The sequence below is a fragment of the Neltuma alba genome, unplaced genomic scaffold (genome assembly GCF_004799145.2).
Source record: "Neltuma alba isolate B1F8T4 unplaced genomic scaffold, ASM479914v2 tig00011927_pilon, whole genome shotgun sequence".
NCBI classification, from domain to species: domain Eukaryota; kingdom Viridiplantae; phylum Streptophyta; class Magnoliopsida; order Fabales; family Fabaceae; genus Neltuma; species Neltuma alba.
The window spans coordinates 677,917-704,890 of record NW_021636517.1 but is presented as its reverse complement, the minus strand read 5'-3'; the positions used below and the strand labels follow the sequence as shown (position 1 = coordinate 704,890).

At 36.5% G+C, this 26,974-nt stretch overlaps 3 protein-coding genes across 6 annotated transcripts; all 3 read left to right on the top strand.

The window, feature by feature from the left end:
* Positions 1 to 601: 601 nt before the first annotated feature.
* Positions 602 to 3,897, top strand: LOC114719590 (proteasome subunit beta type-1). Its single transcript, XM_028905107.1, has 7 exons — positions 602 to 734; positions 812 to 919; positions 2,177 to 2,258; positions 2,756 to 2,885; positions 3,155 to 3,297; positions 3,384 to 3,470; positions 3,613 to 3,897. Exons 1-7 carry the CDS (start codon positions 688 to 690, stop codon positions 3,685 to 3,687), a joined length of 672 nt encoding a protein of 223 aa, XP_028760940.1. The 5' UTR covers positions 602 to 687; the 3' UTR covers positions 3,688 to 3,897.
* Positions 3,898 to 12,680: 8,783 nt separating this feature from the next.
* On the top strand, positions 12,681 to 17,294 carry LOC114719587 (zinc finger HIT domain-containing protein 2). 4 transcript variants are annotated; one of them, XM_028905102.1, is made up of 7 exons: positions 12,681 to 12,811; positions 13,159 to 13,240; positions 13,560 to 13,916; positions 14,531 to 14,603; positions 15,298 to 15,451; positions 16,006 to 16,047; positions 16,275 to 17,294. In XM_028905102.1, exons 3-7 carry the CDS (start codon positions 13,840 to 13,842, stop codon positions 17,138 to 17,140), a joined length of 1,212 nt encoding a protein of 403 aa, XP_028760935.1. In that variant the 5' UTR covers positions 12,681 to 12,811; positions 13,159 to 13,240; positions 13,560 to 13,839; the 3' UTR covers positions 17,141 to 17,294. The 4 variants fall into 4 exon arrangements, with proteins under 4 accessions (XP_028760935.1, XP_028760933.1, XP_028760934.1 ...); XM_028905100.1 differs by having other exon boundaries at positions 13,120 to 13,240; XM_028905101.1 differs by having other exon boundaries at positions 13,114 to 13,240.
* Positions 17,295 to 21,330: 4,036 nt separating this feature from the next.
* On the top strand, positions 21,331 to 24,161 carry LOC114719626 (protein trichome birefringence-like 3). Its single transcript, XM_028905138.1, has 6 exons — positions 21,331 to 21,769; positions 21,898 to 22,138; positions 22,323 to 22,494; positions 22,595 to 22,794; positions 22,870 to 23,028; positions 23,694 to 24,161. Exons 1-6 carry the CDS (start codon positions 21,331 to 21,333, stop codon positions 24,022 to 24,024), a joined length of 1,542 nt encoding a protein of 513 aa, XP_028760971.1. The 3' UTR covers positions 24,025 to 24,161.
* Positions 24,162 to 26,974: the final 2,813 nt, after the last annotated feature.

Genomic DNA, 26,974 nt, shown 5'->3' with positions numbered 1-26,974 from the left:
AAAGATACGGGTCAAACTATATAATTTAATAGTGAATAATGATTGGGATATTTTTGCTATGAAAATAAACTTTCAAAGCATATAAGAGCTAAAAAAACTTTTAAGTGGTAAGCGCTCTTTCATGAATACCTTTAGGATATTTAATCACCTTATCCCATAAATAAATGCCTGTATTAATCAAAAAAGAGTTTTTTTTGGTAAATAAAAGTTTAGGTAAGTTAAGTCCTGAGGGTTCATTAGGACCGTACATGCCTTCAAGCTTAACAAATGCTTACAAAGGTACTCATAGATCGTTCACTAATAAGATTCTCATATTAATAGTGGAATTTGAACAGATAACCTTATGGCTATGAACCAATTTTTTACCAATTGCTTTAACTATTGTTGGTTATTCTTCCGGTCAAAAAAAAAAAAAACTATTGTTGGTTATTCATTAAAAAAATAGTTAAAAGAACAAAACAAAGCAAGCCGAAATGGGCAAGTTAAGGCCTTTATTTTCTTGGGTGGGCTCAGGGCCCAAAAGAGCCCCCAAGAAAAAAAAACCCCTGTACGACGTCGCTTATCCGTGAAAAGGCAAGACAGCATAGAAAGCAGAGCTCGCGCCCAGGGGAACCTCGGTTTCCTCCTCCTCAAGCCACTTGCCCTATTTTCCCCTTCCTTCTCACTGTTTTTTGCATCCTGGAAATCATGGTTAAGCAGCAAGCCAACTGGTCTCCGTACGACAACAATGGAGGGTACTCGCTTTCTTCCACTGTGCTTGTGGTGATAAAAGTTGACTTCATATCGTTAATCGTGTTCCTTCTTGTTTTAGATCGTGCGTCGCAATCGCTGGAGCGGATTACTGCGTTGTTGCTGCCGATACGAGGATGTCAACAGGTTACAATATCCTTACCCGGGATTATTCCAAAATATGCCAATTGTAAGTGTGTATACTTGCTTAATGCTTTATGACCTCACTATTCTTTTAATGATCGAAATTTCATTTATGGGATTTCGTTTTGTTGGATGTTGTTGAAAATGGGAATTTATAAATTCCAGTGATCTGGATTACCCTCTTCTATTTGAAGATTAAATTGGACTAAGGGGAGGGAATTTTTGTCCTGTAAAATTTTGAGTGATAGTGGGGGATTCTTTTGTTATGACTTAAATTTACAATTTCAATTGGGCAAATGGTCTGCTTGTGGTTTGGCATACTGGAAATTCCTGCTACTTTGATTCTTCGCGATTCGCTATTTGTTAGCAAAATGCAACTAATCCAAAATCATGTTATTTGATTTACCCTTGTATGATTATAGTTTGCATATGCAATTAATTTTAGGTTAATATTTCATGGATTTCTTTCATATATAAAGATTACAATGTCAAGAACGGTTGAGGAGTTGTTCACTGCTGGAAGTCTGCCCTTTAATATGTTAAACAAGCGTATTATTAATCATTTAAGTTGGAGCCAGCAATAATTTATGTCTTCCTAGCTAAAAGCCTAAAACCTTCTTGGTTTATTTTTTATTTGGATTATATGCACAATAGATAGAAAAGAAATTGGCAAATTGTTAGTCATCTATGATATATTTTGACAGAGAAAGAAATTATTTATGAGCAAAAGAAAGCAAGAAACTGATAATAAATCAAGTAAACACCAAACAAACACCAGCTCAGAAGTGCTATTGTAAATTCCTCGTGTTTTTGGGAGGGTTTATTGGAAATAACTGCACTCTTAGAGGTGCTATTGTAAATTCCCTTAACCCTAGGCCTATAAATAGTGGTACTCATTACTTGTAAGAGTGTCCAGACTTATTCGCCGAAATAAATGAATACAGTCCAAAGGAAAACACTTGTCTTAAAGGAACCCAATTACTTCAACAAGATTTAGACAACAAAAACCTTGGCAGTGTGATTTTGGATCTGTACATTGTAAAGGAATTTCTAGTTATAATCTTGAAGAATTCAAACACCAAATCATTCTGTTTGGCAAAGTAGATAGAGACCAATGCTTAGAACTTTTGAAAATATTGAAACCAGAGCTTCATGCAAAAAATGTTAATTGAAATGGATTGGGAAAAAGAACTTTGAACTCTTAGTTCTTGTAAGTTGGTATTGTTTACTCCATGGGTATGAAGGTGTTTCATGCTCTCTGACATGCTCTATCTAATTTGTTTTCTTTCATTTGACATAACAGAGCTGTCAAAAGTGTGATGGCCTCTTCTGGTTTTCAAGCCGATGTGAAGGCCTTACAAAAGAATTTATCTGCTAAGCACTTGGTGAGTCAAGATGTATAGCTAACTGCTGTTTCACGTGCTAAATTTTTGGAGACATATTGAAAGCCTCTTGTTTCAAAAGCTCAAGTTTCTGTTATGTGATATGTCAACTCGTTGCCCTCAAATGATTTTGACTTTTATTCCTTCTCTGTAACCAACGTGGAAACCAATCATGCTTTAGTCTCCCTCTTTAGAAATTAACTTTCTTTTATCATAAAGGGTTTGAGCACTTTATTATAATCAGGGGTGTTATATCAGGATCCAATCAAAGGAATCCTGCTCAGTGAAGTCAAGATCATTTTTTTTTAAGACCTTCTACATTCTGTTCTCGTGAAAGAATTACTTATAATCTGCGCTGTGTGTAAATATACATCCCCAACTATTAATGAGGTTGCAAGCTGAATTTAGTTATTAGGACATTTCGCTTAAATTGATTTGGTATTACTTATTGATTGTGATGTTTCTCATATTCATTGATCTTATTTCTCGCTTGGGAGCAGATATATCAGCATCAACACAACAAACAAATGAGCTGTCCTGCTATGGCTCAGTTGCTTTCCAACACTCTTTATTATAAGCGCTTCTTTCCTTATTATGCTTTCAATGTTTTGGGTGGTCTTGATAATGAAGGTATTCTCGTCTTGAATCCCTGTCCTTAAATTTATGCCCCTAAATTTATGTGAGAATCACTATATGGTTTCAAGGAAGGAATATAATGACAAAAAAGTCCCACAATGAGTGAGTAGCATGTAATGATAAGTTCCAGTGTAGGAAATGACAAGTCTATGTTGCTTACTTGTTATTGAAACTTTTTGGTGATTATACCTTCCTTAGGACCTTGTAGTAATTCTCCCTAAATTTGTTTCCTGATGGACTGATATACTCTACCCAACCAATAGGAAAGGGATGTGTTTTCACATATGATGCTGTTGGTTCATATGAGAGGGTTGGGTATAGCTCCCAAGGATCTGGTTCCACACTCATTATGCCATTTCTTGACAACCAACTGAAGTCCCCCAGCCCACTCCTATTACCTGCTAAGGTGAAATTCTTATGTTTGTGCTTTTCCTGAAATATTTACTGGCTCAACTTTCTTTATGACGTGGTCTACAATATATTATGATGTAGGATGCTGTTACTCCTCTATCTGAAGTTGAAGCAGTGGAATTGGTCAAAACTGTTTTTGCATCTGCAACTGAGAGAGATATTTACACTGTAAGTTTGTCTTTCAGACATGGTCCCTCCCTCCCTCTATATGTTCACACTTGCTTTCCTAGCTTTCAAGTTTACACTTACAACTAGTCACTATTCTACGCCACTTTAAACTTGTGACTTGTTTATAATGGATGTTTTACAGGGTGATAAACTTGAAATAGTTGTCCTGAATGCCTCTGGTATTCGCCGTGAATACATGGACCTAAGGAGAGATTGATGCTTTGCACAAAGTTTATCGTGCTGTTGTACTGGAAATGTTTCAAATGCTTTGAGGATTGAAAATGTTGTGTGGGCTATTCTTCCTGCGAAGAAAATTCAGAGAACTCTTAAATTTAATTAGCTCCATTTTGTATCCAGATTGTGCTGACTTGAAGCTCATAATGCTATCGAAGTCTTTATGATTAGTTATTTCCACGGGCGTTTAAAATTGGTTGCAAATAAATTAGCTATTCGTCTTGGATCAGTCTCCTCAGCTTATAATTGAAATAAGCAAACTTAGGCTTGTTAGTGAGATGAAAGTTAGGTCATCAAGGAAAAAGCATGAATAACCCTGGACACGATATTTTTTTTTTCCCTAAAATAAAATTTTAAGTCGTTATAGAGTAAAATAACTAACGTGAAATGGTTCTGCCAGTAGATTGCCAGATCTTGGGTGGATATTTGAATTATAAATTTCTGAATTATGTATATGATTTTTAAAAAAATTAAATTTCTCTTTTCATTTTGTCCAGAAAGTGTGAGCGTACATTTGTGTAACATTTTACCACGAACAATATGATTTATTCCATTTAAATATCTCCTTTTATTTTGTCCAGAAAATTTCTTGTAACATTTTTATTCTGAGATTAACAAAAAAGTGCAGCTTGAATGTTGATATTTCCATTTAAATAATTAGGGACTTTTTATATTTTTTTCTCATTATTATATTTTTTACTGGAGCAAGGGTTCTAGCAAAAAAATTAAAAATATTTGTAAATATGCCATTTAGCATCATAATGTTTACTTAGATGCAAAAGATTCTAAAATAGCACAAAAATGATACTGCCATTTATTTAAGCAAGTGTTTATTACTTTTAACTGTGAGTTCCACGTCATTTTAGTTCTTAAATTTAATTAACATTTAAATTAGCGGTTATGACAATTTTTATATCCTTTCAAAATTTTACTGACATGAGGAAAGCACACTAGTATTATATAAGGAAGTCGATACAACTCCTTCTGCCTGTAACTGATGGCAGAGTGGGGTTTATATAGACGCTCGGGGTCACTACATGACAAAGTCCTAATAGTACACCTCATTATGACGGGTAGATGTAATAGTAGACGTCATTATGACATGACATTTAATAATCACAACTACTAACTACCAACTACTCTCATAATGACACCTAATAATGGCAACTACTCCACTTATTACAAGAGGACGAAATAGACTACATGACAAACTACTTTAATAAAGTAAAAGTGGATAACGACATAAAGTAGGATTCTGGCGGGTCCCGCATTATCTTCAGAGTATCCCAAAAGGAGATTTTCTGATAATGATGTTCCCTAGTCTTTATAGATAGGCTCGTGGCTAGGGGATAGGTTCATGATGCCTTCTAGGTCAGGGTCATCTGAGTCATAGTGTCTCCTTGAGTAGTAGTAATCTTCGAGCTCTGGATCAGGGTCGTCTTGGTTAGGATCCTGGGATTCTCCTGCGAGGAATGGGAGTTGTGACTGAAAGCTTGGCTGAGGAAGATAGAGTCCTTCAGGCTGAGTGAGTTGAATTTGTGAGTCGTTGTCACCGTCATAAGGGTCTTCGGCGGCTTCTGTCGGTGGAGGGACTTGTGACCTATTTGGTGGAGGTCTGACAGCACTCAGGATGAAATCTCTCTGGAATTCTTCAAGTGTTGTGTTGCTGGCAGACGGTGAGTTTGGAGGGAAAGGTCCGAGAGAAAGACATGAAGTGTCTTCTCCCGTGTCAGGCTGGTTAAGTGCAGTTAATGTCTTCCCAATTTTTTCCATTAGCAATGCTTCCCTTCTTAGCCATGAGGGGGTGGTGACCTGGAGGATCAGACGGTTGTCTGTGTAGAGCCTCTGGTTAGCACTTATTCCATAGTTCCTGAAAAAGGTATACAGACAGAAAAATCTTTTTTGTTTGGGAGTTGGTAAGTCCCAAATATTATGTTCTTTGAGAATTTTCCAGAGTTTTCCTCTCCAGTAGGGAAGAGGAGCAATCATCTCAAAGAGTGTGGTAAGAGGAGAATTTTCATTCCTGATGTCATTCAGGTGATCATGGACGATTACAGCTGAGAAGGCTATGGCACAGGTATAATTGGCTGAAACAGACCAGATGTACCATAAAAGTTCTTCTGGTATGGGTCCTTTGATGACGGGAACAGTGAGGTAAGGAGCATCGGCATCAAAGTGCTGAGGATAAGGGTGGATTCCAGTATCTACAAAAACACGGTGGAGCCAGTAGAACATAGTACTTCTGGCAAGGTTTTGGACATCTGCTGGAGATTCAGGACGGGATCCAGGAGGGAAAATGGTGGCTCTCATTCTGTGAGGCATTTCTGGTTCAGAGATGGTTAGGATGAAAAGAGGTTGAGGTCTGGAGAGTGACAGGAGTTTTGGAGGCTGGGAAACTTTCTGAGGTCTTGTGAGGAAATCTGCTATGATGTTCTGGTGTCCTTTGAGATGATGAACGGTGAATTTATAGCGAGAGAACCAGTCTTTCCATCGGAGTAACTGGCTGTCTGACAAAGTCTTTCCCTTGGGATCAAGCATTCTTGGAAAAGACGTATTGTCCATTTCTACTCTGAATTGATAAGGACTGAGATGGAAGCTGAACTTCTCGATTCCTCTTTTGACAGCAAGGATCTCCTTGTAGGTAGCATGATAATGCTTTTCTGACTCCTTGAATTGTCCGCTTGCATGTCCACAGTAAAATCTCTTTCCATCTATCTCTTCAATTAGGACAGCTCCCCAAAAGTCATCACTGGCATCAGTCTGGAGAATTCGTAACCCTTTGTCAGGGATCTTTAAAGGAGGTGGTTGCTGTGCAATTCTTTTGAGGGTCTTGACAGCTGAGGTCTGCTCTATCCCCCACGCGGGAGGATTCTTTTTGAGAAGTTTGGACAGCTGGCTGGTATGATTTGACACATGAGGGATAAAATCCCGAAGATAATTAATAATGCCCAGAAATTGTTGGATTTGCTTTGTTGTGAGATTATCGTCTGGGAATTTGAGTAATTCTTCTGCAATGTGTGGTCCGGGATAATACTGACCATTTTCAAAATGCATTCCAAGAAACTCTATGTTGTTGACACCTATTTCACCTTTCTTTGCCGACAACATAATCCCGTATTTTTCAATTATTTCCCCGAACTGGGTTAATAAGAGTTTATGGGAATCCTCATCTTTTGAGAAAAGTAAAAGGTCATCAATGTAAATGAGGAGGTTATCAAGCATAGGTTCAAAGATTCTGGTCATGGCCTTTTGGAACAGTGATGGGGCGACCTTAAGCCCAAATGGCATGACAGTCCATTGGTACTGGGCGTTTGGAATACAGAAAGTAGTTTTGGGTCGATCTTTTGGGTGGATACCCAATTGCCAAAATCCTGCTTTAAGATCAAACTTGGAAAAGATTTTTGCATCTCTAAGATGGACTGTAAGTGAACTGGGCTTTGGTAAAGGGAATTTGTCATCTTGAAGGAAAATATTAAGAGGCTTATAGTCAATGACTAACCTTTTCTTCCCTCTTTTGATTTCTGATCTTTTTTCAACATAGAATGCCTGACAAGCCCAATTAGATTTTGTTGGTTCAATAAGGCCTTGTTTGAGAAGTGCAGCACATTTTTCTTTAGCGAGCTTGAGATCTTCTGGATTCATTCCTAGATGAGAGGCCTTTGTGGGACTGATGTCTTCATTTTTCTTGAAGGGGAGTTTTATAAAAAAACTCTTGATTTTTCCATAATGGAAAAGGATGAGAGAATTGTTGATGACTATCAGCACAAAATTTGAGAAGATGATCTCGAATATCTTCATATCCTGGTGGTGCCTGTTGGATCTCAAAGAGATTAGGAACTTCAGTATATGCACTAAAGAAACTTTTATATCTAATTCCTTTAGGCAAGACTTGAAGATTCCTAGTATGATTATAAGCATCAAATCCAATAAGAATGTCTTTTCCAGGGAGATCACTACCAAGAACTTTCATCCATAGAACACATCCTGGAAAGAATTGGATACCAATCCTCCTGCGAGTTATCCATTCAATCTTGAAGGGCTTTGAATCAGCAGTAAGGAAAAGTTGATCACAAGGGATCCATGCTTCAGGGGGAAGAATATCAGGATTCATGATGGTTCTGCATGCTCCAGTATCAATAAAAGCAATAACAGGAATTGGCTTTTCATATCTTCCTGGAAGAATATGAATCTTGACATTTGGCTTAGGAGTAACTTTGTTGTGATCTGGCTGAGAAGCCAAGGTACCAAGGAAAGAAGACGGATGTACAGGCTGTTCAAGAGAGTATAAATACCCTTGAGGACCATCATCTTCTTGAGAAAAGGATTCAGAATCAGTTTCTTCATCCTCAGAGTAAGGAAGAACATATTGCGTTTCTTCATTCTGAGCATCTTGCTCTTCGATCACAGATTCTATATCTTCATCTTCATTGATCATGAGAACAGTCTGCAAGTGTTCCAGCATTTTGACATCCTTTTTTGTCTTGTTAGGACAATTTTTTGCAAAATGTCCCTTTTTCTTGCATATGTAGCACTTATCAGATTTCTTTAAATAAGGTTTGCGCCCCCTGAAGTATCTTAGGAAGGGCTTTCTGGATCTTCTCCTGGAGTAAGAATTCTTTGGATATCTAAATCGACGATAGTGAGATTTTCTCTTGGTAGAACAAGAACAATCTTTATCATCTTTGCACTTTATTTTCAGATGCGATTTCTTGCAAGCATGCCTGAGCTTTGACTGTCCTTTCAGCATTCCTTTGAAAAACTTCTGTTGTTCACAAAGCTTATCCACAGTTGCTAATGCCAACTGATATATTTCTCCAATAGAAATGTCAGCCATATTTCTATGGAGTGTATTGATAGCTCTATGAAGTTCTGGTAGTAGTTCATCTGGAAGAGAGGCAATAAAAGTATGCCTGAGATTGACATCATTGGCTCCTCCAAGCATGTAGTATTTTTCAGACATTCTCTGGAAATGTTTCTGCAAGTCTCTTTTGTCCAAAGAACAACACTTCATCTCAAAATATTCTTGACGATGCCTTTTGTTAATGATCTGGAAGTCACCAATGAATTCCTTATGAATGAGTCCTAGGAGAGTTCCTGCATTATCAACTCTGGCTGCTGCTATCTTCTGATAATCACTGAGACTTTGATACCATTCTCTTAACGTTCCTGTTAGTCTTGAAAGAAATTCTGTAAGAACTTCCTCAAGAGTTGCATCATGTCTAGCAAGCTGTAGGTCAATCCATGCTCCGAACTCATGGAGTCTGTCTCTCCATTTTTCTGGAGGGAGGTCATCAAAAGTGAACCATGGACCTGTAGTAGGTTTATAGTCTGTTCTTCTTGGTTCAGGTATGTGAGGAATAGATGGTTCCTCATCAATAGGATCTTCAACTGTAGGATCTGGTTGGACCATTGCTACCTTAGAAATATCAGCATGATATGCCTCAGAATCAGAACTGTATTCAATAGAGGAATCAGACTCAGGTTCAGAAGTTCCATCTGTTGATGACTGATCTTTATCCACAGATTGGAAAGTGGCTATGGTTTTGTTTGGATCAGCAACTTCTTTTCCTTTTCTTTATCTGGAAGAGAAGTTTGTTTTGGTGGAGATGATGGTGGAGTTCTTATTACAACTCCTTGAGAGGATGGTGTTGGTTCAATAGGTTTAGTGTATGAGGATGATGGGTAGAAAAGTCTTTCAGATGAAGGGAAATGACGTGGTCGTACTGGAGGTTTGGGAGGAGGGTTTGGCTGGACAGGTGAAAGAGTGGGTTGTCGTGATTTTCTCAACTGTCTTAAAATAGGATAAGACATTTTGAAAACCTTGCTGTAATCAGATTCTCTGGGATAAGAAGGAGGTGATGTTGGATATGTGGGGAGTTGAAAACTAGAGGGGTAAGACGGATAAGGGTCATAGATGGTTTGTGAATGATCTTTAGCGATGTCTGACTCGATTCTTTGTAAATCCTTTCGGATTTGTGACAGTTCTTGCTCTTTCCTAGTAAACTCTGGTCCAATGTATCCTTTTTCGATAAATCTCTTCAGATCTGCATCCAGTTGATAAGCCTGAGAAGTTAGAGTCATATAAAGCTGTTTGACTTGATCAGAGACTTGGTCAAGCCTGCTCGTCAGAGTATCAGTTCTAAGAGTCAGCAGGTCAAGCTTTGAATCAATCTTTGTCAGAGTTCTATTCTGGCCGATCGCATTCTGGGTCTGCCAGTTAAGAACTTCTTCTGCTGCTGAGACTGGTCTAGCTTCACCAGTAGGAGAGATTTCTGTTGGAACAGAGAAAGGTCTTGCTGTAACCTTTGTTTCTCTGTTGGTTCTTCTTTCAAGAGGAGGAAAATCCTGCTCATACGGATCCATCATTGCTATACACGGGATGGATTGTTGGATGACAGGAATCACTGGATCTGGCTTCTGTTTAGGGAGGAGATTTTCGTGACCTGTTTCCTTAAGCAGATCATATAGAGATAATCTGTTAGAAGGAACAGTAGGGACAGGAGCCTTCCAGTTTCTAGCTTTCTGCTTAGGACCATGATCATCATCATCATGGTGATGATGGTAATGGCTGTGGGAACAAGGGGATGTATTCTTCTCCTTTTTCTTCTTTTTTATGGCATATCTGATGGGGTAAGACCATCCAGCTTCATCTTCATCGTCTGATGCTTCCCACCAGTAAGGTGTATCACACTCACAGTCAGGATCACATTCTTCTGGTGCATGATCCCAAATGAAGTGGCCATTTATGTGAGACACATAACATGGCTTGGCATTCTGGTCTACCCAAGCAATTGGAGGGTCTCGCTTAGATGGAAGATAGGCTGGAGTGATGGTCAAAATACGTCCAGAAGGTACAGAAGAACCTTCCTAGCCCGGCTTGGTGAAGACAGTTTTGACTGTGCCATCTGGAAGCCTTTTTATTTCAGGAGGAGTAGAAGTATGGACATCCCTTTGAACACCATGAAAGTGTTTTTCATAGTTGGTGATCCACTCAAGAGGCATCAACTGAGCAAGTTCTTCTTTTGGGATCTGTCGAGGAATCTGGATGATGGAGGTATCATCAGCTCTATCAGAAACCACATAAAGGGCATCTTTAGTGGAATTTGGAAAATGAAGATCAAGAGCATGATTCTGGAGTCTATAAATGACTTGATGATGAAGAGTTGCTGCAATAGCTCTGGGATCTTGTTCTGCTCCAACTATCTGGACTTGGATTTTTAGTCTGTCCGTCAAAGTTGGATCTGAAAGCTTGATGTTGAAGTCTGGAGCCATAGTAAGGATGACACTACCGTTGCTAAGAGTGGTCAGTACAGCACCAATCAAAGCATTACTGTAGGTAGTATAGGTAGTATCGACTAGAGCAACTTTAGCAGACAACTCACAGTTAAAAAAAAAAAACTAATTAGGTGATTGTTCGCTTGGTTTCCAGAAGGTTGGAGCAGAGACCCGGAATATAAAAATGCGTTAATATCCACCATCAGATTGATCCGATGGTTGGAAAAAAAAAAGATGCAAAATATGATTGAGGGAAAATAGATTGGGGATTTAGCTTCCCCGCCTTCAGTGATATCGACGGCGCGCAAAGTTCTCCGTGTCGGCTTCCGTTCGACCGCCACCGACGACTGCTAAGAACTATCGTTCTTGCGGAAGGACAGAACCGTTATCCGCCTCCAAGCCATCCTCGAAGGTGACAAGATACGAAGCATCAGCAAAGGCTAAAGCCACTGACAGCAACTAAAGTAAAGAAACCGTTTTGTTTAAACAATCTGCATGTTCCTTCGCAAGAGAGCGCATGAGGGAAGTGGTGAAGAGAGGACCAGCATTCAAAGTACGGGGATTGAACATTAGAAAGAAAGTACAGGGTTGAGTCAAGCAACTGAAAGGCTTCTCATAGGTATCCTTTTATATTCTGACCTTTTCTTCCCCTCAAATTTGAACTTGCTGGTTTGGTTGAAAACTGAGCTTCATTCGTTATTCGCACGATTCAATTCTGTGAGAATGGGCGAGGTTTTCTTTTCTTCATCTTCATCTTCTTTCCCTTTACGCTGTTTGCTCTGGTAGTTTGTTAACTTCCCGAAATATTTTGTCGAAGCAGTCGCATTCGCCTCGCCCGCAATACCGCGTGAGTGAGTAGAATTTGGATAAACCATGTCTGGCTGATGATTCTGTAAATAGCATTTTGCACATTCCTGATGAATTGTATGTTTGTATCTGTTTAGTTGTTAGTTTGATCGCCAATAATTTAAAATAGCTTCTCTTTTAGAGTTTTAGTTGTGTTCGTATTTATTTCCCTTTAGGAAGTGTTGCTCCTGAATAATGAATGTGTTTTCTATTGTACCTTGAGCTCATATCTTTGGAAGAAGTCTTCCTTTTTAAGCAGTGAGTCCATATTTTTTACATAGCGTACATTTTAACATTCAAGTACCAATTTCGAAACGATCTCGGTTCGAGGTAAAATGTCGTCTTCCTTTCCCCCAGTAATTTTTGTCGAGGTTTGACTGATACGAAAAACTGAAAAAGTATTTAATAAACCTAGTATACTAAAATTATTTATGGTGCAATTTTATTCGTGAAGTATTTAAAATGATACATTCATATCCAATGTTAATAGATCCGTTTTATTTGACCGTGAACTGACGACTCAATTTTGGTTTGACCAAAATAATCCTAGCTGGCATGCGTGACAATCAGCTGATGTGGATATTTAGATTTTTTTTATTTTATGTTTTATCTGAATAGGTTTTCGTTGATAAGCCGCCTCGTTCGGTTCTCAGCTTTCGACGGCTCCAACAATCGTCTCTCCAGTCCAACTCCGGCGTCGTTAGCCAACAGCAGCGGCAACTTGCCAAGATTTAAAGCCATGTCTTTCTGAGGAAATAAGGAACAATACGAATGCCTTTTATTGCCACTTAGGAATAAAGGATTGTCCGTTTTACCTGTTGTGGGGATTGGGTTAGCAAGCGGCCTCGCAAATCTCGTGCTGAGTTTCACCGGAGCTTGTATATGGCTAAAAGTTACGGAAGAGAAGATGGCACTTGAAGAAGGAAAAATCTGTCGGCTTATGCCGGATTATTGACCTTGGTGACAATGGCTTCAGAAGCTCCAAGGTATCTTTAGAAGTGAGGTGGGGGCCATAGCCCTATTTTGCCTTCCTTCAGTTGAGTCATTCATTGAGATTTCATACCTTTCTTTTTTCGATCGTTTTGGGGATACAACAGATTTTTTTCTCCTTCCCTGTTCCACTGTTTCCATACCCTTCCCCATTCCTGACTGGTTCTCTATCATAGTTTCTTTTGATTTTGATTCTGAACAGTGTATAATTGAATTTGAAAGGCATCTTCATCACCCGCACCAGTAAATTGCGCAGCTTTTTAATTTTTTTTTTTTTACTGAATTGCTTTGGTGTAAGTTGTAGGATTGAAATCATTTACTAATGGTGCTGGAAGTAGTACAGGGTGATGTAATTTCCTCAATTTTCGATATCGATGTTTCTCTGGAGGTGTTGGGATCATTCCATGGAGGAGTATAGTAACCAGGTAAGTGAAAGCACAGGTTCAGATAAAACACGCTTTTGAACCACCCAAAAAAAAAAAAAAATCCCAAATAGCCACATCAGCTGCTTATGTAACATGTCAGCTAGGATTATTTTGGTCAAACTAAAGCTGAGTCATCAGTTCACAGTCAAACAAAACGGATTTGTTAGGATTGGATATGGGTGCACCATTTTAAATACTTCAGGGGTAAAATTGCACTATAAATAACTTTAGGACATTGGGTGTATCTAGGAAAATACCTCGGGTGCTGGTACACCTTAACCCTTTTAAATGACTGCGTTGTCTTTTTTTTTTTGGGCAGCTGAGCGCTCAACTCCACTTTTTCATGCCATCATTCTTCTAGGGGCTTGGAGGGTTGCAGTTTGTCTATATCTCTGCGCACTCACTAATCAGGCCATTCATAGGAGGTCCAAGACGATTTAGATCTTTGTGCAATAGAATATTGCTATTCCTCAATAGTTTTGCATCGGCATTCGAATTGAAAATCATCGACTTGATCGGGCTATCTAGGGAGTATTTTGTTTCTTGCTTTGTGGATTCCTTTAAAGAAAAGCAAGCGATCTGTGCCTCGAGGTTTGATTATGGAGGATGAAACAATTATTGCTCACAAACCATCTGCTTCTTCCTCGCTGAACCCTTCTCGGATAATCTGTCATGTGTATGTTCATCCCACTTTTAATCAAGAATTATGCTACCAATTTTTGCTCTGATTTCAGTGGTTATTTCTTTTTATTTTTCTAATCTGTTAAAATAAAATTGAGCTGCCAACAAAAGAATTTACTGATGATATATTTCCATGTCTTCTTAATTTAGTGATTGTATTTAAGCCATAAATTTGACCAGTTGTTAAAGGGAATCGCACGGGTTGCTTCATATCGAGAGAATTTAGTTCTTTTCGTTTTATTTCTTTTCAACTAGACAAGTTGTGGACCACGTGGCTTACCAGTAAATGTATAATTTGATTAAAGGAAAAGTTACAAGCATTCCTGAATCTATGGCTGGACATCTTTCAGCGGAAAAATCTAAATTTTCAGCTTCATATAGTTTAAAATATAACCAAATGTGAAATTTGCAGCCTTTGATTGATTTGCATCTTTGAAGTTCCCTGTCGTGTTGGTATTTGCTGTAAAATTTAATCTTCTTTCTCTTGGGTTTATTTACTGTAAAAGTTAATCTTTTTTCTCTTGGGTGTCTTTTCGAAGGTTTCTTCTTTGTATTTGCGCTGATTAAATCTCTTCCCTTCCTTTTTTTTCCTTTTTAAAATTAAAACAGATGTCAGAAGCAGTTTTCACAGTACACATGCCCTCGATGTAATTCGCGATACTGTTCCCTCCAATGCTACAAAGTAAGCAGAGTTGCTCTAATGCCGATTTTGAGCTGGTTCAATCTTATGCTAATAAATCGTGTCAAAAGATCTTTCAATGGCCCTATATTATTTAACAATTGTGGCCCATCTAGTTATATGGCTTCTCAAGACTTTAGATCCTCCCAAATTTTTTTGCTTGAAAAAATTTTACTGGATGGGGAATAATTATGTTTAAGCTCGTTTGTATATTTGGTTATTCACTTTAATGATTGATAAGGTATAATATGAATTCCTTTATCTTGTTTCATCATTCTATTTCTCCTCTTGCGTTTGCCACATCTTACAATTTAGAAGATAGTGTTGGTTCCACTCTGAATATGTATAAGGTTTCTCTAGCCTGTGCTTGGCAGATGCCTATCTGACTAGATAATCGTTCTGTTGGTGTCACTGTTTGAATATGTGCGTATGTATCTGTTTTTCTGAACTTCTTTTACATTAGTGAATGTCAACAAGTCCTTCTTCTCAGATGAGGCTTTTGCTTTGGCAATTGGCTATTCGTTTAATGTATGCATATAGCATGAAATTTAGTCGATGTCCTTATTCTCCACTTATTCTCTCTCACACACACGCGCACAAAACATATATTCATATATGCTGTGACTTTTAATTATTTGGTTTTTTATAAGATATAATTATTGTGATTAGTGATCCTTAAACTTCCTAATTTGGACAGTCTCACAGTCTCCGTTGTACTGAATCATTCATGCAAGAAAATGTAGTTCAGGAGCTTCAGCAAATGCAGCGTGATGATGAAACCAAACGTAAAATGCTAGACATACTGAAAAGATATCATTCTGAAGAGGAATCTGATAGCATGGATGAGGATTGTAAGCCATCCGTATTTTAACTTCTCTTTCAGTCCTTCTGGGTTTGAAAATGGATGCTATTCACTTCTGATTGACAATTCTTGGTACAGGAAAATATATTTTACCAATTAAGCAAAAAGTATTGATGTTTCCAACTGTTTTATTTCTGTTTTTTTTTTGTTACTTAAATTTTTATAGTATGTAGAGTATTTCTTTAAATGATTGATGCCTATACTGCTTTAGGGTTGCAACTTTGTTGCTGATTGCCATGGTTGCAACTGTTTTGCTGATTGATGCACTGCAGCATTTGACTTCATGTTTGATTTCAGGGTTACTAAGAGCAAGTTGGGCAGTCATTTAATCTAAAAAGTTGTATTACTGTTATTACTTTGTGATTGATTAACTTGAAAATATGTTCTAGCTGTTATATTAGTTTTCTTGAGCTATCCTTAGTGCTAATAAAGAATGCTACTAATTTGAAAATATGTTCTATCTGTTATATTAGTTTTTCTTGAGCTATCCGAAGTGCTAATAAAGAATGCTACTAATATCTGATTGTTTTTTGGCTTTGTTAGGTCCAACTCTGTCCGAGGAGATTGTAGAGAAGGTTTTGTCTGGTACTTTCCATTATATTTCTCTATAGTTGTTGATGTCTCTGTTTGTTCATAAGTTGCTTGTTTATCTCCTTGCTGCTTTGGCATTATACTGCTTGTGGTCTGTCTTTCTTGAAATGCTAATATGTAGTAGGATCATCGAAAGTTTTTACTCTTTACAATTATCTTTTCTAATGCATTCCTCAGTGGGCTAAAGCAGTTATGGTTTCTTTTGTCTTCCACATCTACAGGAGGTGAAGTCAGTTTTGATGATTTATCCGCGGAAGAGAAGAAGCGGTTTCAAAGAGCTATTGCATCAGGGGAATTGAGCAAGATGTTTAAACCTTGGGATCCATGGTGGTTTAAGCTTTCTGCCAGAAACATCTCTTTGAGCAAGGAAGGAGCTCAACTTGTTCAACCCCTTTCAGAGGAGAAGGAAGATGTCCTTGGAAGTAATGAATGCAGCGACATCCCTCCTGGCCCTGAAGCCCCACTTCCTCCAGTTAGCAGTCTTAGTTCAAGAGAGCCATCGCCTCTTTTAACTGTTCACCTGCTTGATATTTTGTATAGCTACTGCTTCACTCTTCGGCTGTACAATGGAGACTGGAGGTCAGATGCTTTAGGGTCAGCAATGGTTGCATTGAGTGTTTCCTCTGTCTTGGGTCAAGGTGAGCAGCCGGGGAGTGTACTTGAAGCTCTCTCTCATTGTTTGGAGCAGGTGTGCTCTCCAGCTTATAGACACATGGGAGGGCTACAATTCGGTTTGAATCTTATTGACGATGTGATAAGTTTACTTTCATTGGGCAGTTCAGCTTTGTTGTGTGCCCTTTCTGATATGAACCGGCTGATTCAGTCAGGGGAAAAGGAGCTCAAATCAAGTAAGCCCAGAAAGCAGAGGAGGGATGAAATTAGAAGTAATCTTAAAATGGCACAAAGGAAAATATATTTCACCATGTGTTGGGTCCATGAGCAGCATGAGGAAGCTTGGTCTTCCTTGGCTGCCATTGTGAGAGCAGAAAAGGCATCAGTCATGGAGTTTGAATGGAGTAACAGTGGGGAAGGATTGAAAAGTAAGGCGAAAACCAAGAGCAAATGTTTGATTGAGGAGTTAAAATGACTGGGTTTGGCAGATTGCCGCCCAATTCCCTTCTCTTTCTTTCCTATTTCCCCGTATTTAGTATTTAGAGGATGCTGGTTATTTTACGCATAACCGTTGTAAATACTTACTTGGAAAAATCATATGAGAGGTACCTATACTTTTTTTTAATTTTTAATTTGGTATTTGTGTTTTTTTCGCTTAATTAATTTGGTACTATTGTTGTTTTCGCTTAATTAAATCATTTAATTTTACCTTTTTAGTAACATTAATTCTTATAACTTTATTCTATTAGCATTTTTAGTTCTTATGCAAGGGTAACAATGTTAATAGAGCAAAATTGAATATTTAAGAAAGAGAAAAAAAATATGGATACCAAATTGAAAATTGAAAAAAAGTATAGGTGTTTCTAATATGGTTTTCCTTTCTTACTTTGCCCGTTGAAATGAGATTTCTTGTATGGGTCTGGGCTGTTCGAGTACTCGGGTGAATTTGGCATTCTTGCGTCTCTTGGAAGACTCATTCAATGGAAGGATGAATCTGGACGTAGCTAAATAGTCATATTAGTTTATGATTGAATGAATGGCAAAAGCTGGAATGACCAATATGGACTACATTGTTTGAAAGTCTCACACACGCAGCGCTTACATGCAAAAAGTAATGAGAAAATTACACACAGATCCTATAAAAGACAATTAATTTTGAAAATATCCTTGAAAATCTCCAAATGCTTCCTAAGTCTCCAGGACCTCGGAGCAAAAAATTAAAATTGTAAAATTACCTACTTGCCCTCACCGAATGACAACATGCACAGTTACAGTCACAACCTATACAACAGCCAATCACAACTTACATTTGAGCCATTCACAACATGCACAAAATCCAATCACAACCCACACTTAACTGAATGACAATATGTACAGTTACAGTCATAACCTACACAACAGCCAATCACAAGCTTTTCCATTAGTGACGGCAAACAGGTAATTTCACAATTTTAATTTTTTGCTCTAAAGTCCTCGGGGACTTAGAAAGTATTTTGTGATTTTGAGAGACTTTTTTAGAATTAATTTTCTTCTGTGGGACCTATGTGTAATTTTTCTAAAAATAATTATTTGGAAGCTTTTTTTCACGATGGAAAAAGAACCCCAAGACTTCTCTTTTCCATGCCATACCTAACTTTATAGGTGCGCCTTCTTCAAATTGAGTCTGGACAAAAACGGAATAGATAAGTAAAGCAATTATCATTATATGATCAAAATTGGTTAAAATTACATTCTAAGTATGCTTAGAAGGCCAACGTTAAAAGGAAATTCATAAACTGTTTTTGTCAAAATCAATCTCTCTCTCCCACACAGGCGCGCGCACACAAAATTAAACTTTTAAGCTATGGAAAAGAACATGGTTTCTAACTTCATCCAGTCATTTTTCTTACTTCTCCTTCCATTCTAATTCTTCTGTAAATTCTTAAAACACGCTTGATTTTAACGTGTGTATGGATAGAAAGTATTCTTCCGGTTTTAAATATAAGACCCATTTTTATAGTATAATTTACACTACAAAGTCGGTCTTCTATTTAGGACCGGAGGGAAAAGAAACTAGAAGAAACGATTTTTAATCAGTAATTTTTCTATAGAGGAGAAGATGAGGGAGGAATTTTAATTATCATTCTAATATTCTCTGTAGTCTTTTGTGTATGTCGGCGAAAGTTCTTTTAAGTAGAAAATTAAAAACAATCTTTTTCTGAATTTTGTAAAATCTACAAGGAAACAGGGGAGAGATTTGTTTAATTTCTTTTGAGATATAAATTAATTGGCTTTGCGAGTTGCAACCCTAATTAAAACAAGATTGAGAACAAACAAAATTAAGGGGAACCAAAAAAAAAAAGAAGAAGAAGCCTGCAAATGAAAATTTGACACAATGGAGTTAGGTAGAATCCAGTTCTCAAGCAACAGGACAATCACATTGCATGCAAATTATAAACATCTTTTTTATGATTAGATGATGTTGACCTAGGATTATGTAAGAGGATTTTGTTGCTTAACAGTAATTTATGATGGGTTTGTATCTTTTTCATTCTTTCCAACCTCAATCTTCCAGTGTCCCCCAATAAGGTTGATTAAGGATTTTGTTATACTAATTTTAGATTAATCATTTATTTGTTGTTTGATTTAAGAATGTCAATTTATAGTTGGAAGGGTGAGACTTTGTTAGCGTAACGACTGTATTTTTATTTGTTGGAGTTGTAATGTCCAAATCCTAATTTCAATTCTTTTCAAAGCCAAGTTCTCGGGTGGCTTTCATTGGTAAAATTTTGTATCAAACACCAGAAATAGGTTCAGAATAGGAGCTTGATTGTTCTGATTTTAAATAACTTTTGTTTTGATTATTCAGTTGATATGACTTATATAAAATTATTAAGAGTAATTTTTAATTTTCATATACCTTATTTTCCCTCACTAAATTGTGGATCTTCCCTCTCAAATCTCCTCAATTTTCTTTTCCTGATTTTATTCAAGAACATGTATTTTGATATCTTGTCTTCCCTCACCCAATTCACCTCTTGACCTTATTTTTATGGTTTGGCTGAAAAAAAAAGGCTTTAAATTTTTTTTAAGGAAGCTTTTCTATATTTATTTGTTTATGTTCTTTTTATATCAATCCAGGCAACAACACTTTTTTGGCGTCTTTCCCTTTATTATAGCTACACACCAAATCAAGCGTGGAATGGAGTAAGAGAAGAGAAACATACAAAACATCACATCTTTCTATAGAAATTGGAAAATACTAAGGATGGATATAGCGGAACCTAAATTAAATTTGAATGGTAGAATTTTTATTTAAAAAAAAAAGAGATTGTTAAACTATAGATTATTTATATCTTTTTTATATTTGCAACTCATTTTTTAGAAAATTTATTTAAAGACCTAACTATCATTAATTTAAGTTTTTAATACTATTTCCGGTCCTTATTATAAGACCTAATTGACTAATTTGGAAAGATTAAGAAAATTAGTTAAGTTAGTTATTTGTTATAAATAAGTGTTATCTTTCTTAAAATACTTTCGTTAATCATGTATATTCTCTAGAGTTACCATTTCATGAAACCTTTTATATGTGCAACCATTTTAAGGACTACTTTGGCAAAAATGAATAAATATGAAAGATAAAGTGGATTAGGGTCTTATATTTAGGACTAAATTAAAAGTTAAACAATCTCTTATAACAAGAAACGGAGCTAGTATTTAAATGTCATTCTCCTTGCATGCACAATCTAGATTAAATGTGCATGACGCGCATCTCTGAATCTAGATGGACTTTCATGAATTGCACAAAATCTAATGAATAAATTAACCCACATTTTTCATAATTTTTATAGAATATTGTTTGCTACATCGGTATAAGATACTACTTCTGATCCTTAATATAAGATTTCGTTTGACTTTTATTTTGGTCTTAATTATAAGATTCCAATCCACTTTGTCTCTCATATTTATATTTTTTTTCTTCAAGGTAGTCCCTCTAATAATGATACTTCTAGCTAGTAAACTTGATTAGCAATGATATTTTAGAAAAAACAACACATATTTATTACAAATAACTAACTTAACTTATTTTCTTAATCTTCTTAAATTAGTCAACTAATTCTTGTAATTAGGACCGGAAGTAGTGTAAAAGTTATATTGTTTGTAAAATCAGACTATTCATGAGTTCTCAATAATGAATTTTATTTTTCAAACTTCACGCAACACATGGATCACACATTAGATTTCTTCTCTTTCCCCCCACATTTAATACTCCCATTAAAAGATGGGTATCTTAAGAAAAAAAAAATGCCATGTAATTTTTATATATTAATGAAAAATAATTAACTTAAATAATTTTATTAATCTCAGTAAATTAGCTTAATAGATTTTATATTTAGCACATGAGAGATTAATTCGATTGTAATTATTACGAAGTAATTAAAACAGTAACTTTCCTAAAATATAGAAGTCTTGTAAAACACAATAGTAACTGTGATCCTTAAAAATTATAATTTTAAGATCTTTTTCAATTAAAGTTTTCAAGATCTGGGTCACTAGGTGTAATTCTTCCTCATGAAAGCCCCCCAAATTGCATGTTTTCCTCCTGCCGGCCACCAGCATGTCCTACCTATTATGGAAAGAATGATGACAGGTGTATAATTGCATAGCCTCTACTTCATAATTATGATAAGTGAGAGACAGAGAGAGAGAGAGAGAGAGAGAGAGAGAGAGAGAGGTCAAGATGTTAGCCTTCTAACTTATGCCTCAACCTCCATTATACTTTATCATTACATTATTATATTATCATTCATAAAAACAACAAAATCACACTATGCTTTAACTTCACTCCTACTCCAATATCCCATAAAACCTCCCTCCCTCCTTAAACCCTTCTGTGCATTTTCCTTTATCATTCTGTTTTTGTCCTGCAAACAAGCTTCTCTCATTCTCTTCCCCATAATGAAACCTCCAAGAGGAACACTGTCTTTGCCCATCATTTTTGCAGCAGCATGTGTTCTTGTCTTCATAGCCATTTTCTATGCAGAGGGATTCAGGTCTTTCTCTTCCAGTTCCTTCTTCAAGTTCAAATGCTGTCATAAAAGGAAAGCCACCCCAAAATCTAGTAAGTTGCGGGGCTTTTATATCATCATCCTGTTCTCAGAGAAGACACCTGAAAATGTTTATTTTTGTAAAGAGAGATTCTTGATACTTACTCACGGGTATTTACTGAAATTGGTGATTGTGCAACAGATGATAAGAAAGCAGAGGAGGAGGTCGGGTATTCCTCGTTTACAGATGATAGATTCGAGTTTGATGCAGAAGAATGCAATGTTGCCAATGGGAAATGGGTATTTAACAGATCAATAAAGCCTTTATACACAGACAGAAGCTGCCCATATGTAGATATGCAATTCTCTTGTACAAAGAATGGAAGGAAGGATTCTCGATATCTCCACTGGGAGTGGCAGCCAGAGGATTGTACCATACCTAGGTGATCATCTCTCTCTCTCTCTCACACACACACACACACACACTATAATCATCCGAACATGCAAGTGAGTGTACAACACTTTATTTCTTAAGTGAATCTTTTTGTGTCTGCCTTCTTGAACTCCAAGCTTGACAAGCTTCAGGTTCTAATGTGATCCACATTCTGATATGACTATACTTGGTAGATTCGATCCAAAGCTAGCCCTCAAGAAACTTCGGGGAAAGAGGCTACTATTTGTAGGGGATTCACTGCAGAGAAATCAATTTGAATCTTTTGTGTGTATGGTCGAATGGATCATTCCTGATAATCAGAAATCTATGAACGAGGACCGTAACCATCCAGTCTTCACAGCCAAGGTAGCATACAATGTATTGAACTGTAGATTTACAAAGACGAGATATTGGTGATGCTTATCAATATACTGAATTTACTTGATCCTTTGTGCCTGATATACAGGAATATAATACTACTATTGAGTTCTACTGGGCCCCGTATCTTGTGAATTCCAACACAGATATCCAGATAATTGGTGATCCAAAGAAAAGGATAATAAAAGTAGATTCAATCACAGAGCGTGCCAAAAACTGGACAGGAGTGGATATCCTGGTTTTCAACACCTATGTTTGGTGGATGAGCGGCGTCAGGATTAAGTCTCTGTAAGTTTTATTTCAGCATTTGATGTGTCAACCAAAAGGGACAAAATAGGGTCTCATATATATTTACATTTGTAGATGGGGCTCATTTGCCAACGGAGAAGAAGGGTATGAAGAATTGGATGCGCCAGTGGCTTACAAGTTTGCTTTAAAGACATGGGCTAATTGGGTGGACTCTACTATTGATCCAAACAGAACCAGGGTCTTCTTTACAACAATGTCCCCTACACACACAAGGTTTCTTCTCAGTTTCTCTCTCGAAAAAAAGAAAAAACTACAGCTTACTTTCTCTAACAATTTATCTCATTTTAAGTCAAATAGCTCTGAGACAATGCTTCAACACCTAACGTGGAGAAACTTACAGTTACAATAACATTAACTTCATGTTTCACTAACAAGGTGACTTAGTTGACAAATAGTTGGGTTTCTTAAACATGTTGTTGGGAGTTTAATCCTTGACTATTTGTATGAAAAAGACCTTGTTAAGAGAGATAAAACTCATTTATGTGATTTCTGTGCCAGAAATGGATTAATTTTTGACTATCAGTTGAGAATACCCTTAATACCAAAAAAAAAAAAATCACTTATTTAATTTTTAGCTCAATTCTTAGGATTGTATATTGTCTGTGTCAGTGTAAAACATTACTTATAACTCAAGCAAATGAAATCAATCTTTTGGAATAGATCTAGCTCCAATTAGGTATAAATAATAAGTGTATCCTAAATTTTAGGCCAATTTGCCTATGTTTTGGGCCCTCGAGTCAGTTAGACTTGTGCAAGATTTCAAGCCTGCATAGTTCTGAGACAATTCTTCAAATACCTAAAAGTGCAGTGGCTACTGCCCTAGAAGCTCTTGATTCTAACAATATGATAACACAGATGTGCGTGCCTTTTGTTTACAGAAGTCAAGACTGGGGCAGGAAGGAAGGATTAAGATGCTTTAACGAAACAAAACCAGTAAGGAAGAAGAACCATTGGGGAACTGGTTCTGATAAGACCATGATGAGTGTGGTAGCCAAAGTGTTGAAGAAGATGAAAGTTCCCGTACAAATCATCAACATCACACAGATATCAGAGTACAGGATTGATGCTCACTCCTCAGTTTACACCGAAAATGGAGGAAAACTATTGACAGAAGAGGAAAGACTTGAGCCTAGCAATGCTGATTGCATACACTGGTGTTTGCCTGGGGTCCCAGATACTTGGAATCAAATATTTTTGGCAATGTTGTAACAAATATTAGCATATAGTAAATAAGATCTTTATCTCTCTCTCTCTCACTAATACCCATTTGATAATCTGCGTAAGGACAACCGTATCTGTAAATAATACCATTTTCAGATAGAAATTTATCAAAATATTTGAAATCACCACCGCCATCAGTTTGAATAGATTTAATTTTAGTGTTTAATTGATTTTTAGTCGTGGCTTTAAACTGAAGAAATACTGGAAAGGCATTTTGCTTACGTTTGAGTGAATATAACCAACAAATGCCATGTTTGGATTAGCAGTGGCAAAACTCACTTTTATTCCAACTGACTTTTGTAAATTTAAATTAGAATAAAAGTCAGTTAGTGGTGTGATTTATGTTTAGATTGGTATTTATACAAAAATTAGTTGAAAAAGTTAAAACTCATTTGGATGATTAATAAAAAGGTAACTTTAGATGTAAAACGATAAAAAAGGACATGAATTTTATTGAGGAGTAGTATTTTATATTATATGATATTAATATGATAATTTATTTAGTTTGTTTGATCTCTTTAAATTAGTCTATGGGGGTCTTATATTAAAGAGCAGAAATAGTGTATCATATGTATAGAATTTGATAAATTCAAGAAAAATAATACATTAAAACAATTAAATTTTATTAGGTAATTTTTTATCCTTAAAAAAAAATCAAATTATTGAGTCCAGATTGGACCTATTTAAATACTCTTATTTTTCTTCTCATTCTTGTTATTTTCTCTTTCCTCGTTGCCAACCAAAAAAGCTCAAATTTCAAGTTTGTTTGTAATTGACTTTTTCTCGAAAAGCTCATTTGAGAAAAAGCTTATCCAAACAAGCATCATTGTAAAAATAAGCCACCAATGCTAATTGCATATTGTTCCATGAACATTTGGACTTGCAAACGGTATTTCAAATACACGCAAAATCTTGAAAAATGATCCGTAAAGGCAATGTAATATAGTTTTCCATGAACTGAAAGAGAAGGCGCAGGCCCCAAAGACCAATTGACACTAATTCAAGTAGAATGTCGTAAAAAGTAGTAGAGAGTGGTGAATTCAGTTTGTGTGCTTTGCCCATGCAAAATGCTAAGCAAAAAGTATTACTGCCTTTATTTGAAAAAGCAAGATTACAACCTTTTAAAAGTAAAGGGAGCATAGCAAAGGGAAAGTGAAAGTGATACATGTGGTGCAACAAAGACAGATTTAAAGTTCCAGAAGACTGAGAGATGTGTGATGATAAAGAACTGGCTTGCAAGTGAGTCAACCATAAAGATGTTGAGGTTGAAGGAGAGAAGAATAAGCTGGGATGTCAAGGGTAGAGACCATATATCTACACTCGGTAGCAAAACATGTTTGGGATCCTGTTCATATTTTAAACAAAACAAATATGAATGAAACACAAATACTACCTCCGGTCCTTAATATAAGAATCTGTTTGACTTTTATTTTGGTCCTAAATATAAGACCCTAATCTATTTTGTTTTTCATATTTATATTTTTTTTTCCAAAGTAGTCCTTCTAACAATGATAATTCTAATCAATACACTTAACTAGCAAGAATATTTTAAGAAAGACAACATCTGTTTAGGACAAATAACTAACTCAACTTACTTCCTTAATCTCCTCAAATTAGTCAACTGGCTCTTACAATTAGGACCGGAGGTAGTATGAAATTATTATCAAGAGTGATTTTAAGAACACTAATAAGTAAATTATTAGCAACATAGGCATGTAAGATATCTTTTAAAGTTAAAGAGCCAATTGGTTGAAGAGTAGAGAGATAAGTGTAACCTCTTGCATGATATTAGACGTATGCGGATTGGTATGATGAATAGTGCCAGAATAAGGAATGAGAGCATTGGAAGAAGAAGCATTAGTAAAACAGTCAAGTGAGTCACATGACCAGACTTCAAGCGAAGTTGACAAATTATGGTTGGTTGGTTGGTTATGGCCTCTACTCCATGACCGACTGCAAGTCCAAGGCCCTCTACCACTGTGGAGGGAGCCAAAGAATGAGAAATGAGCCTGAGAGGATTGATTTGTTGATAGCATTGATGCCTGAGAGACATTTGCAAGCTTCAACTCACGAGAGATCAAAAGAATCCAATCTCACTTGAAGAAAAAGGATCTTGTTGGGAATCAACAGACGAAATAATTGAATCATATTCAAGGGGAGCCCGTTTAAAATAATCTCAACTTGATCTTTTTTAACTAACTCAGAAGCCAATTGAAATAAGAGTGTCAGCTAACGATTTTACTCCAAGAATGAACTCAAATATGGTAAGATTTTCCTTCTTAGTATTTTGAGATTGATATGATATAAATAATTAAGAAAGGGTACATTGTTTATTGGGGCATTATGCTTACCCCTATTTGTCATTTCCACTATTTGATCGTTTAGTATTTTAATCGAGTGTATGCACCGCTAATGATTAGGACATAATGATATTTTGAAATCTTCCTATTTCTTGAATTTTTCTCTAGTCCCTTCTTTCTAGCTTGACTGTATCGCTAGTATCAGAGCAGCCGTGATTCTGAGAATGGTAGACTGTACAAGGTCTTAGTTGCAGCTTAAGGAGGTAGAAGACAGGCTCCATTCAGATATTGATTGTTGATTTAGTTAACTAAAGTCCCTCTAGAGTTTCCGTGACCAACTCACTGGCATGCTGAGAATCTATAAAACCAAAGTAGTTATGGCAAAAACGATCATCGTAACAGAGGTTATCATGCATCGACGAGGTACACTAAACTGAATGCAAGCACTATTCTATTTTGGATAAAAAGCCGGATGCCCCAAAAGCCTTGTTAGCAAGCATAACACTAGATGGCGGTACCTATCACTGGTTCCAACACTTCAAGAAAGAGATGGGGGAGAGCGAAAATTTCAGAAAAAGATTTAGAATACCATTATGGCTTAATTATTAGCCATGCATACATTCAATTAAAATACTCAT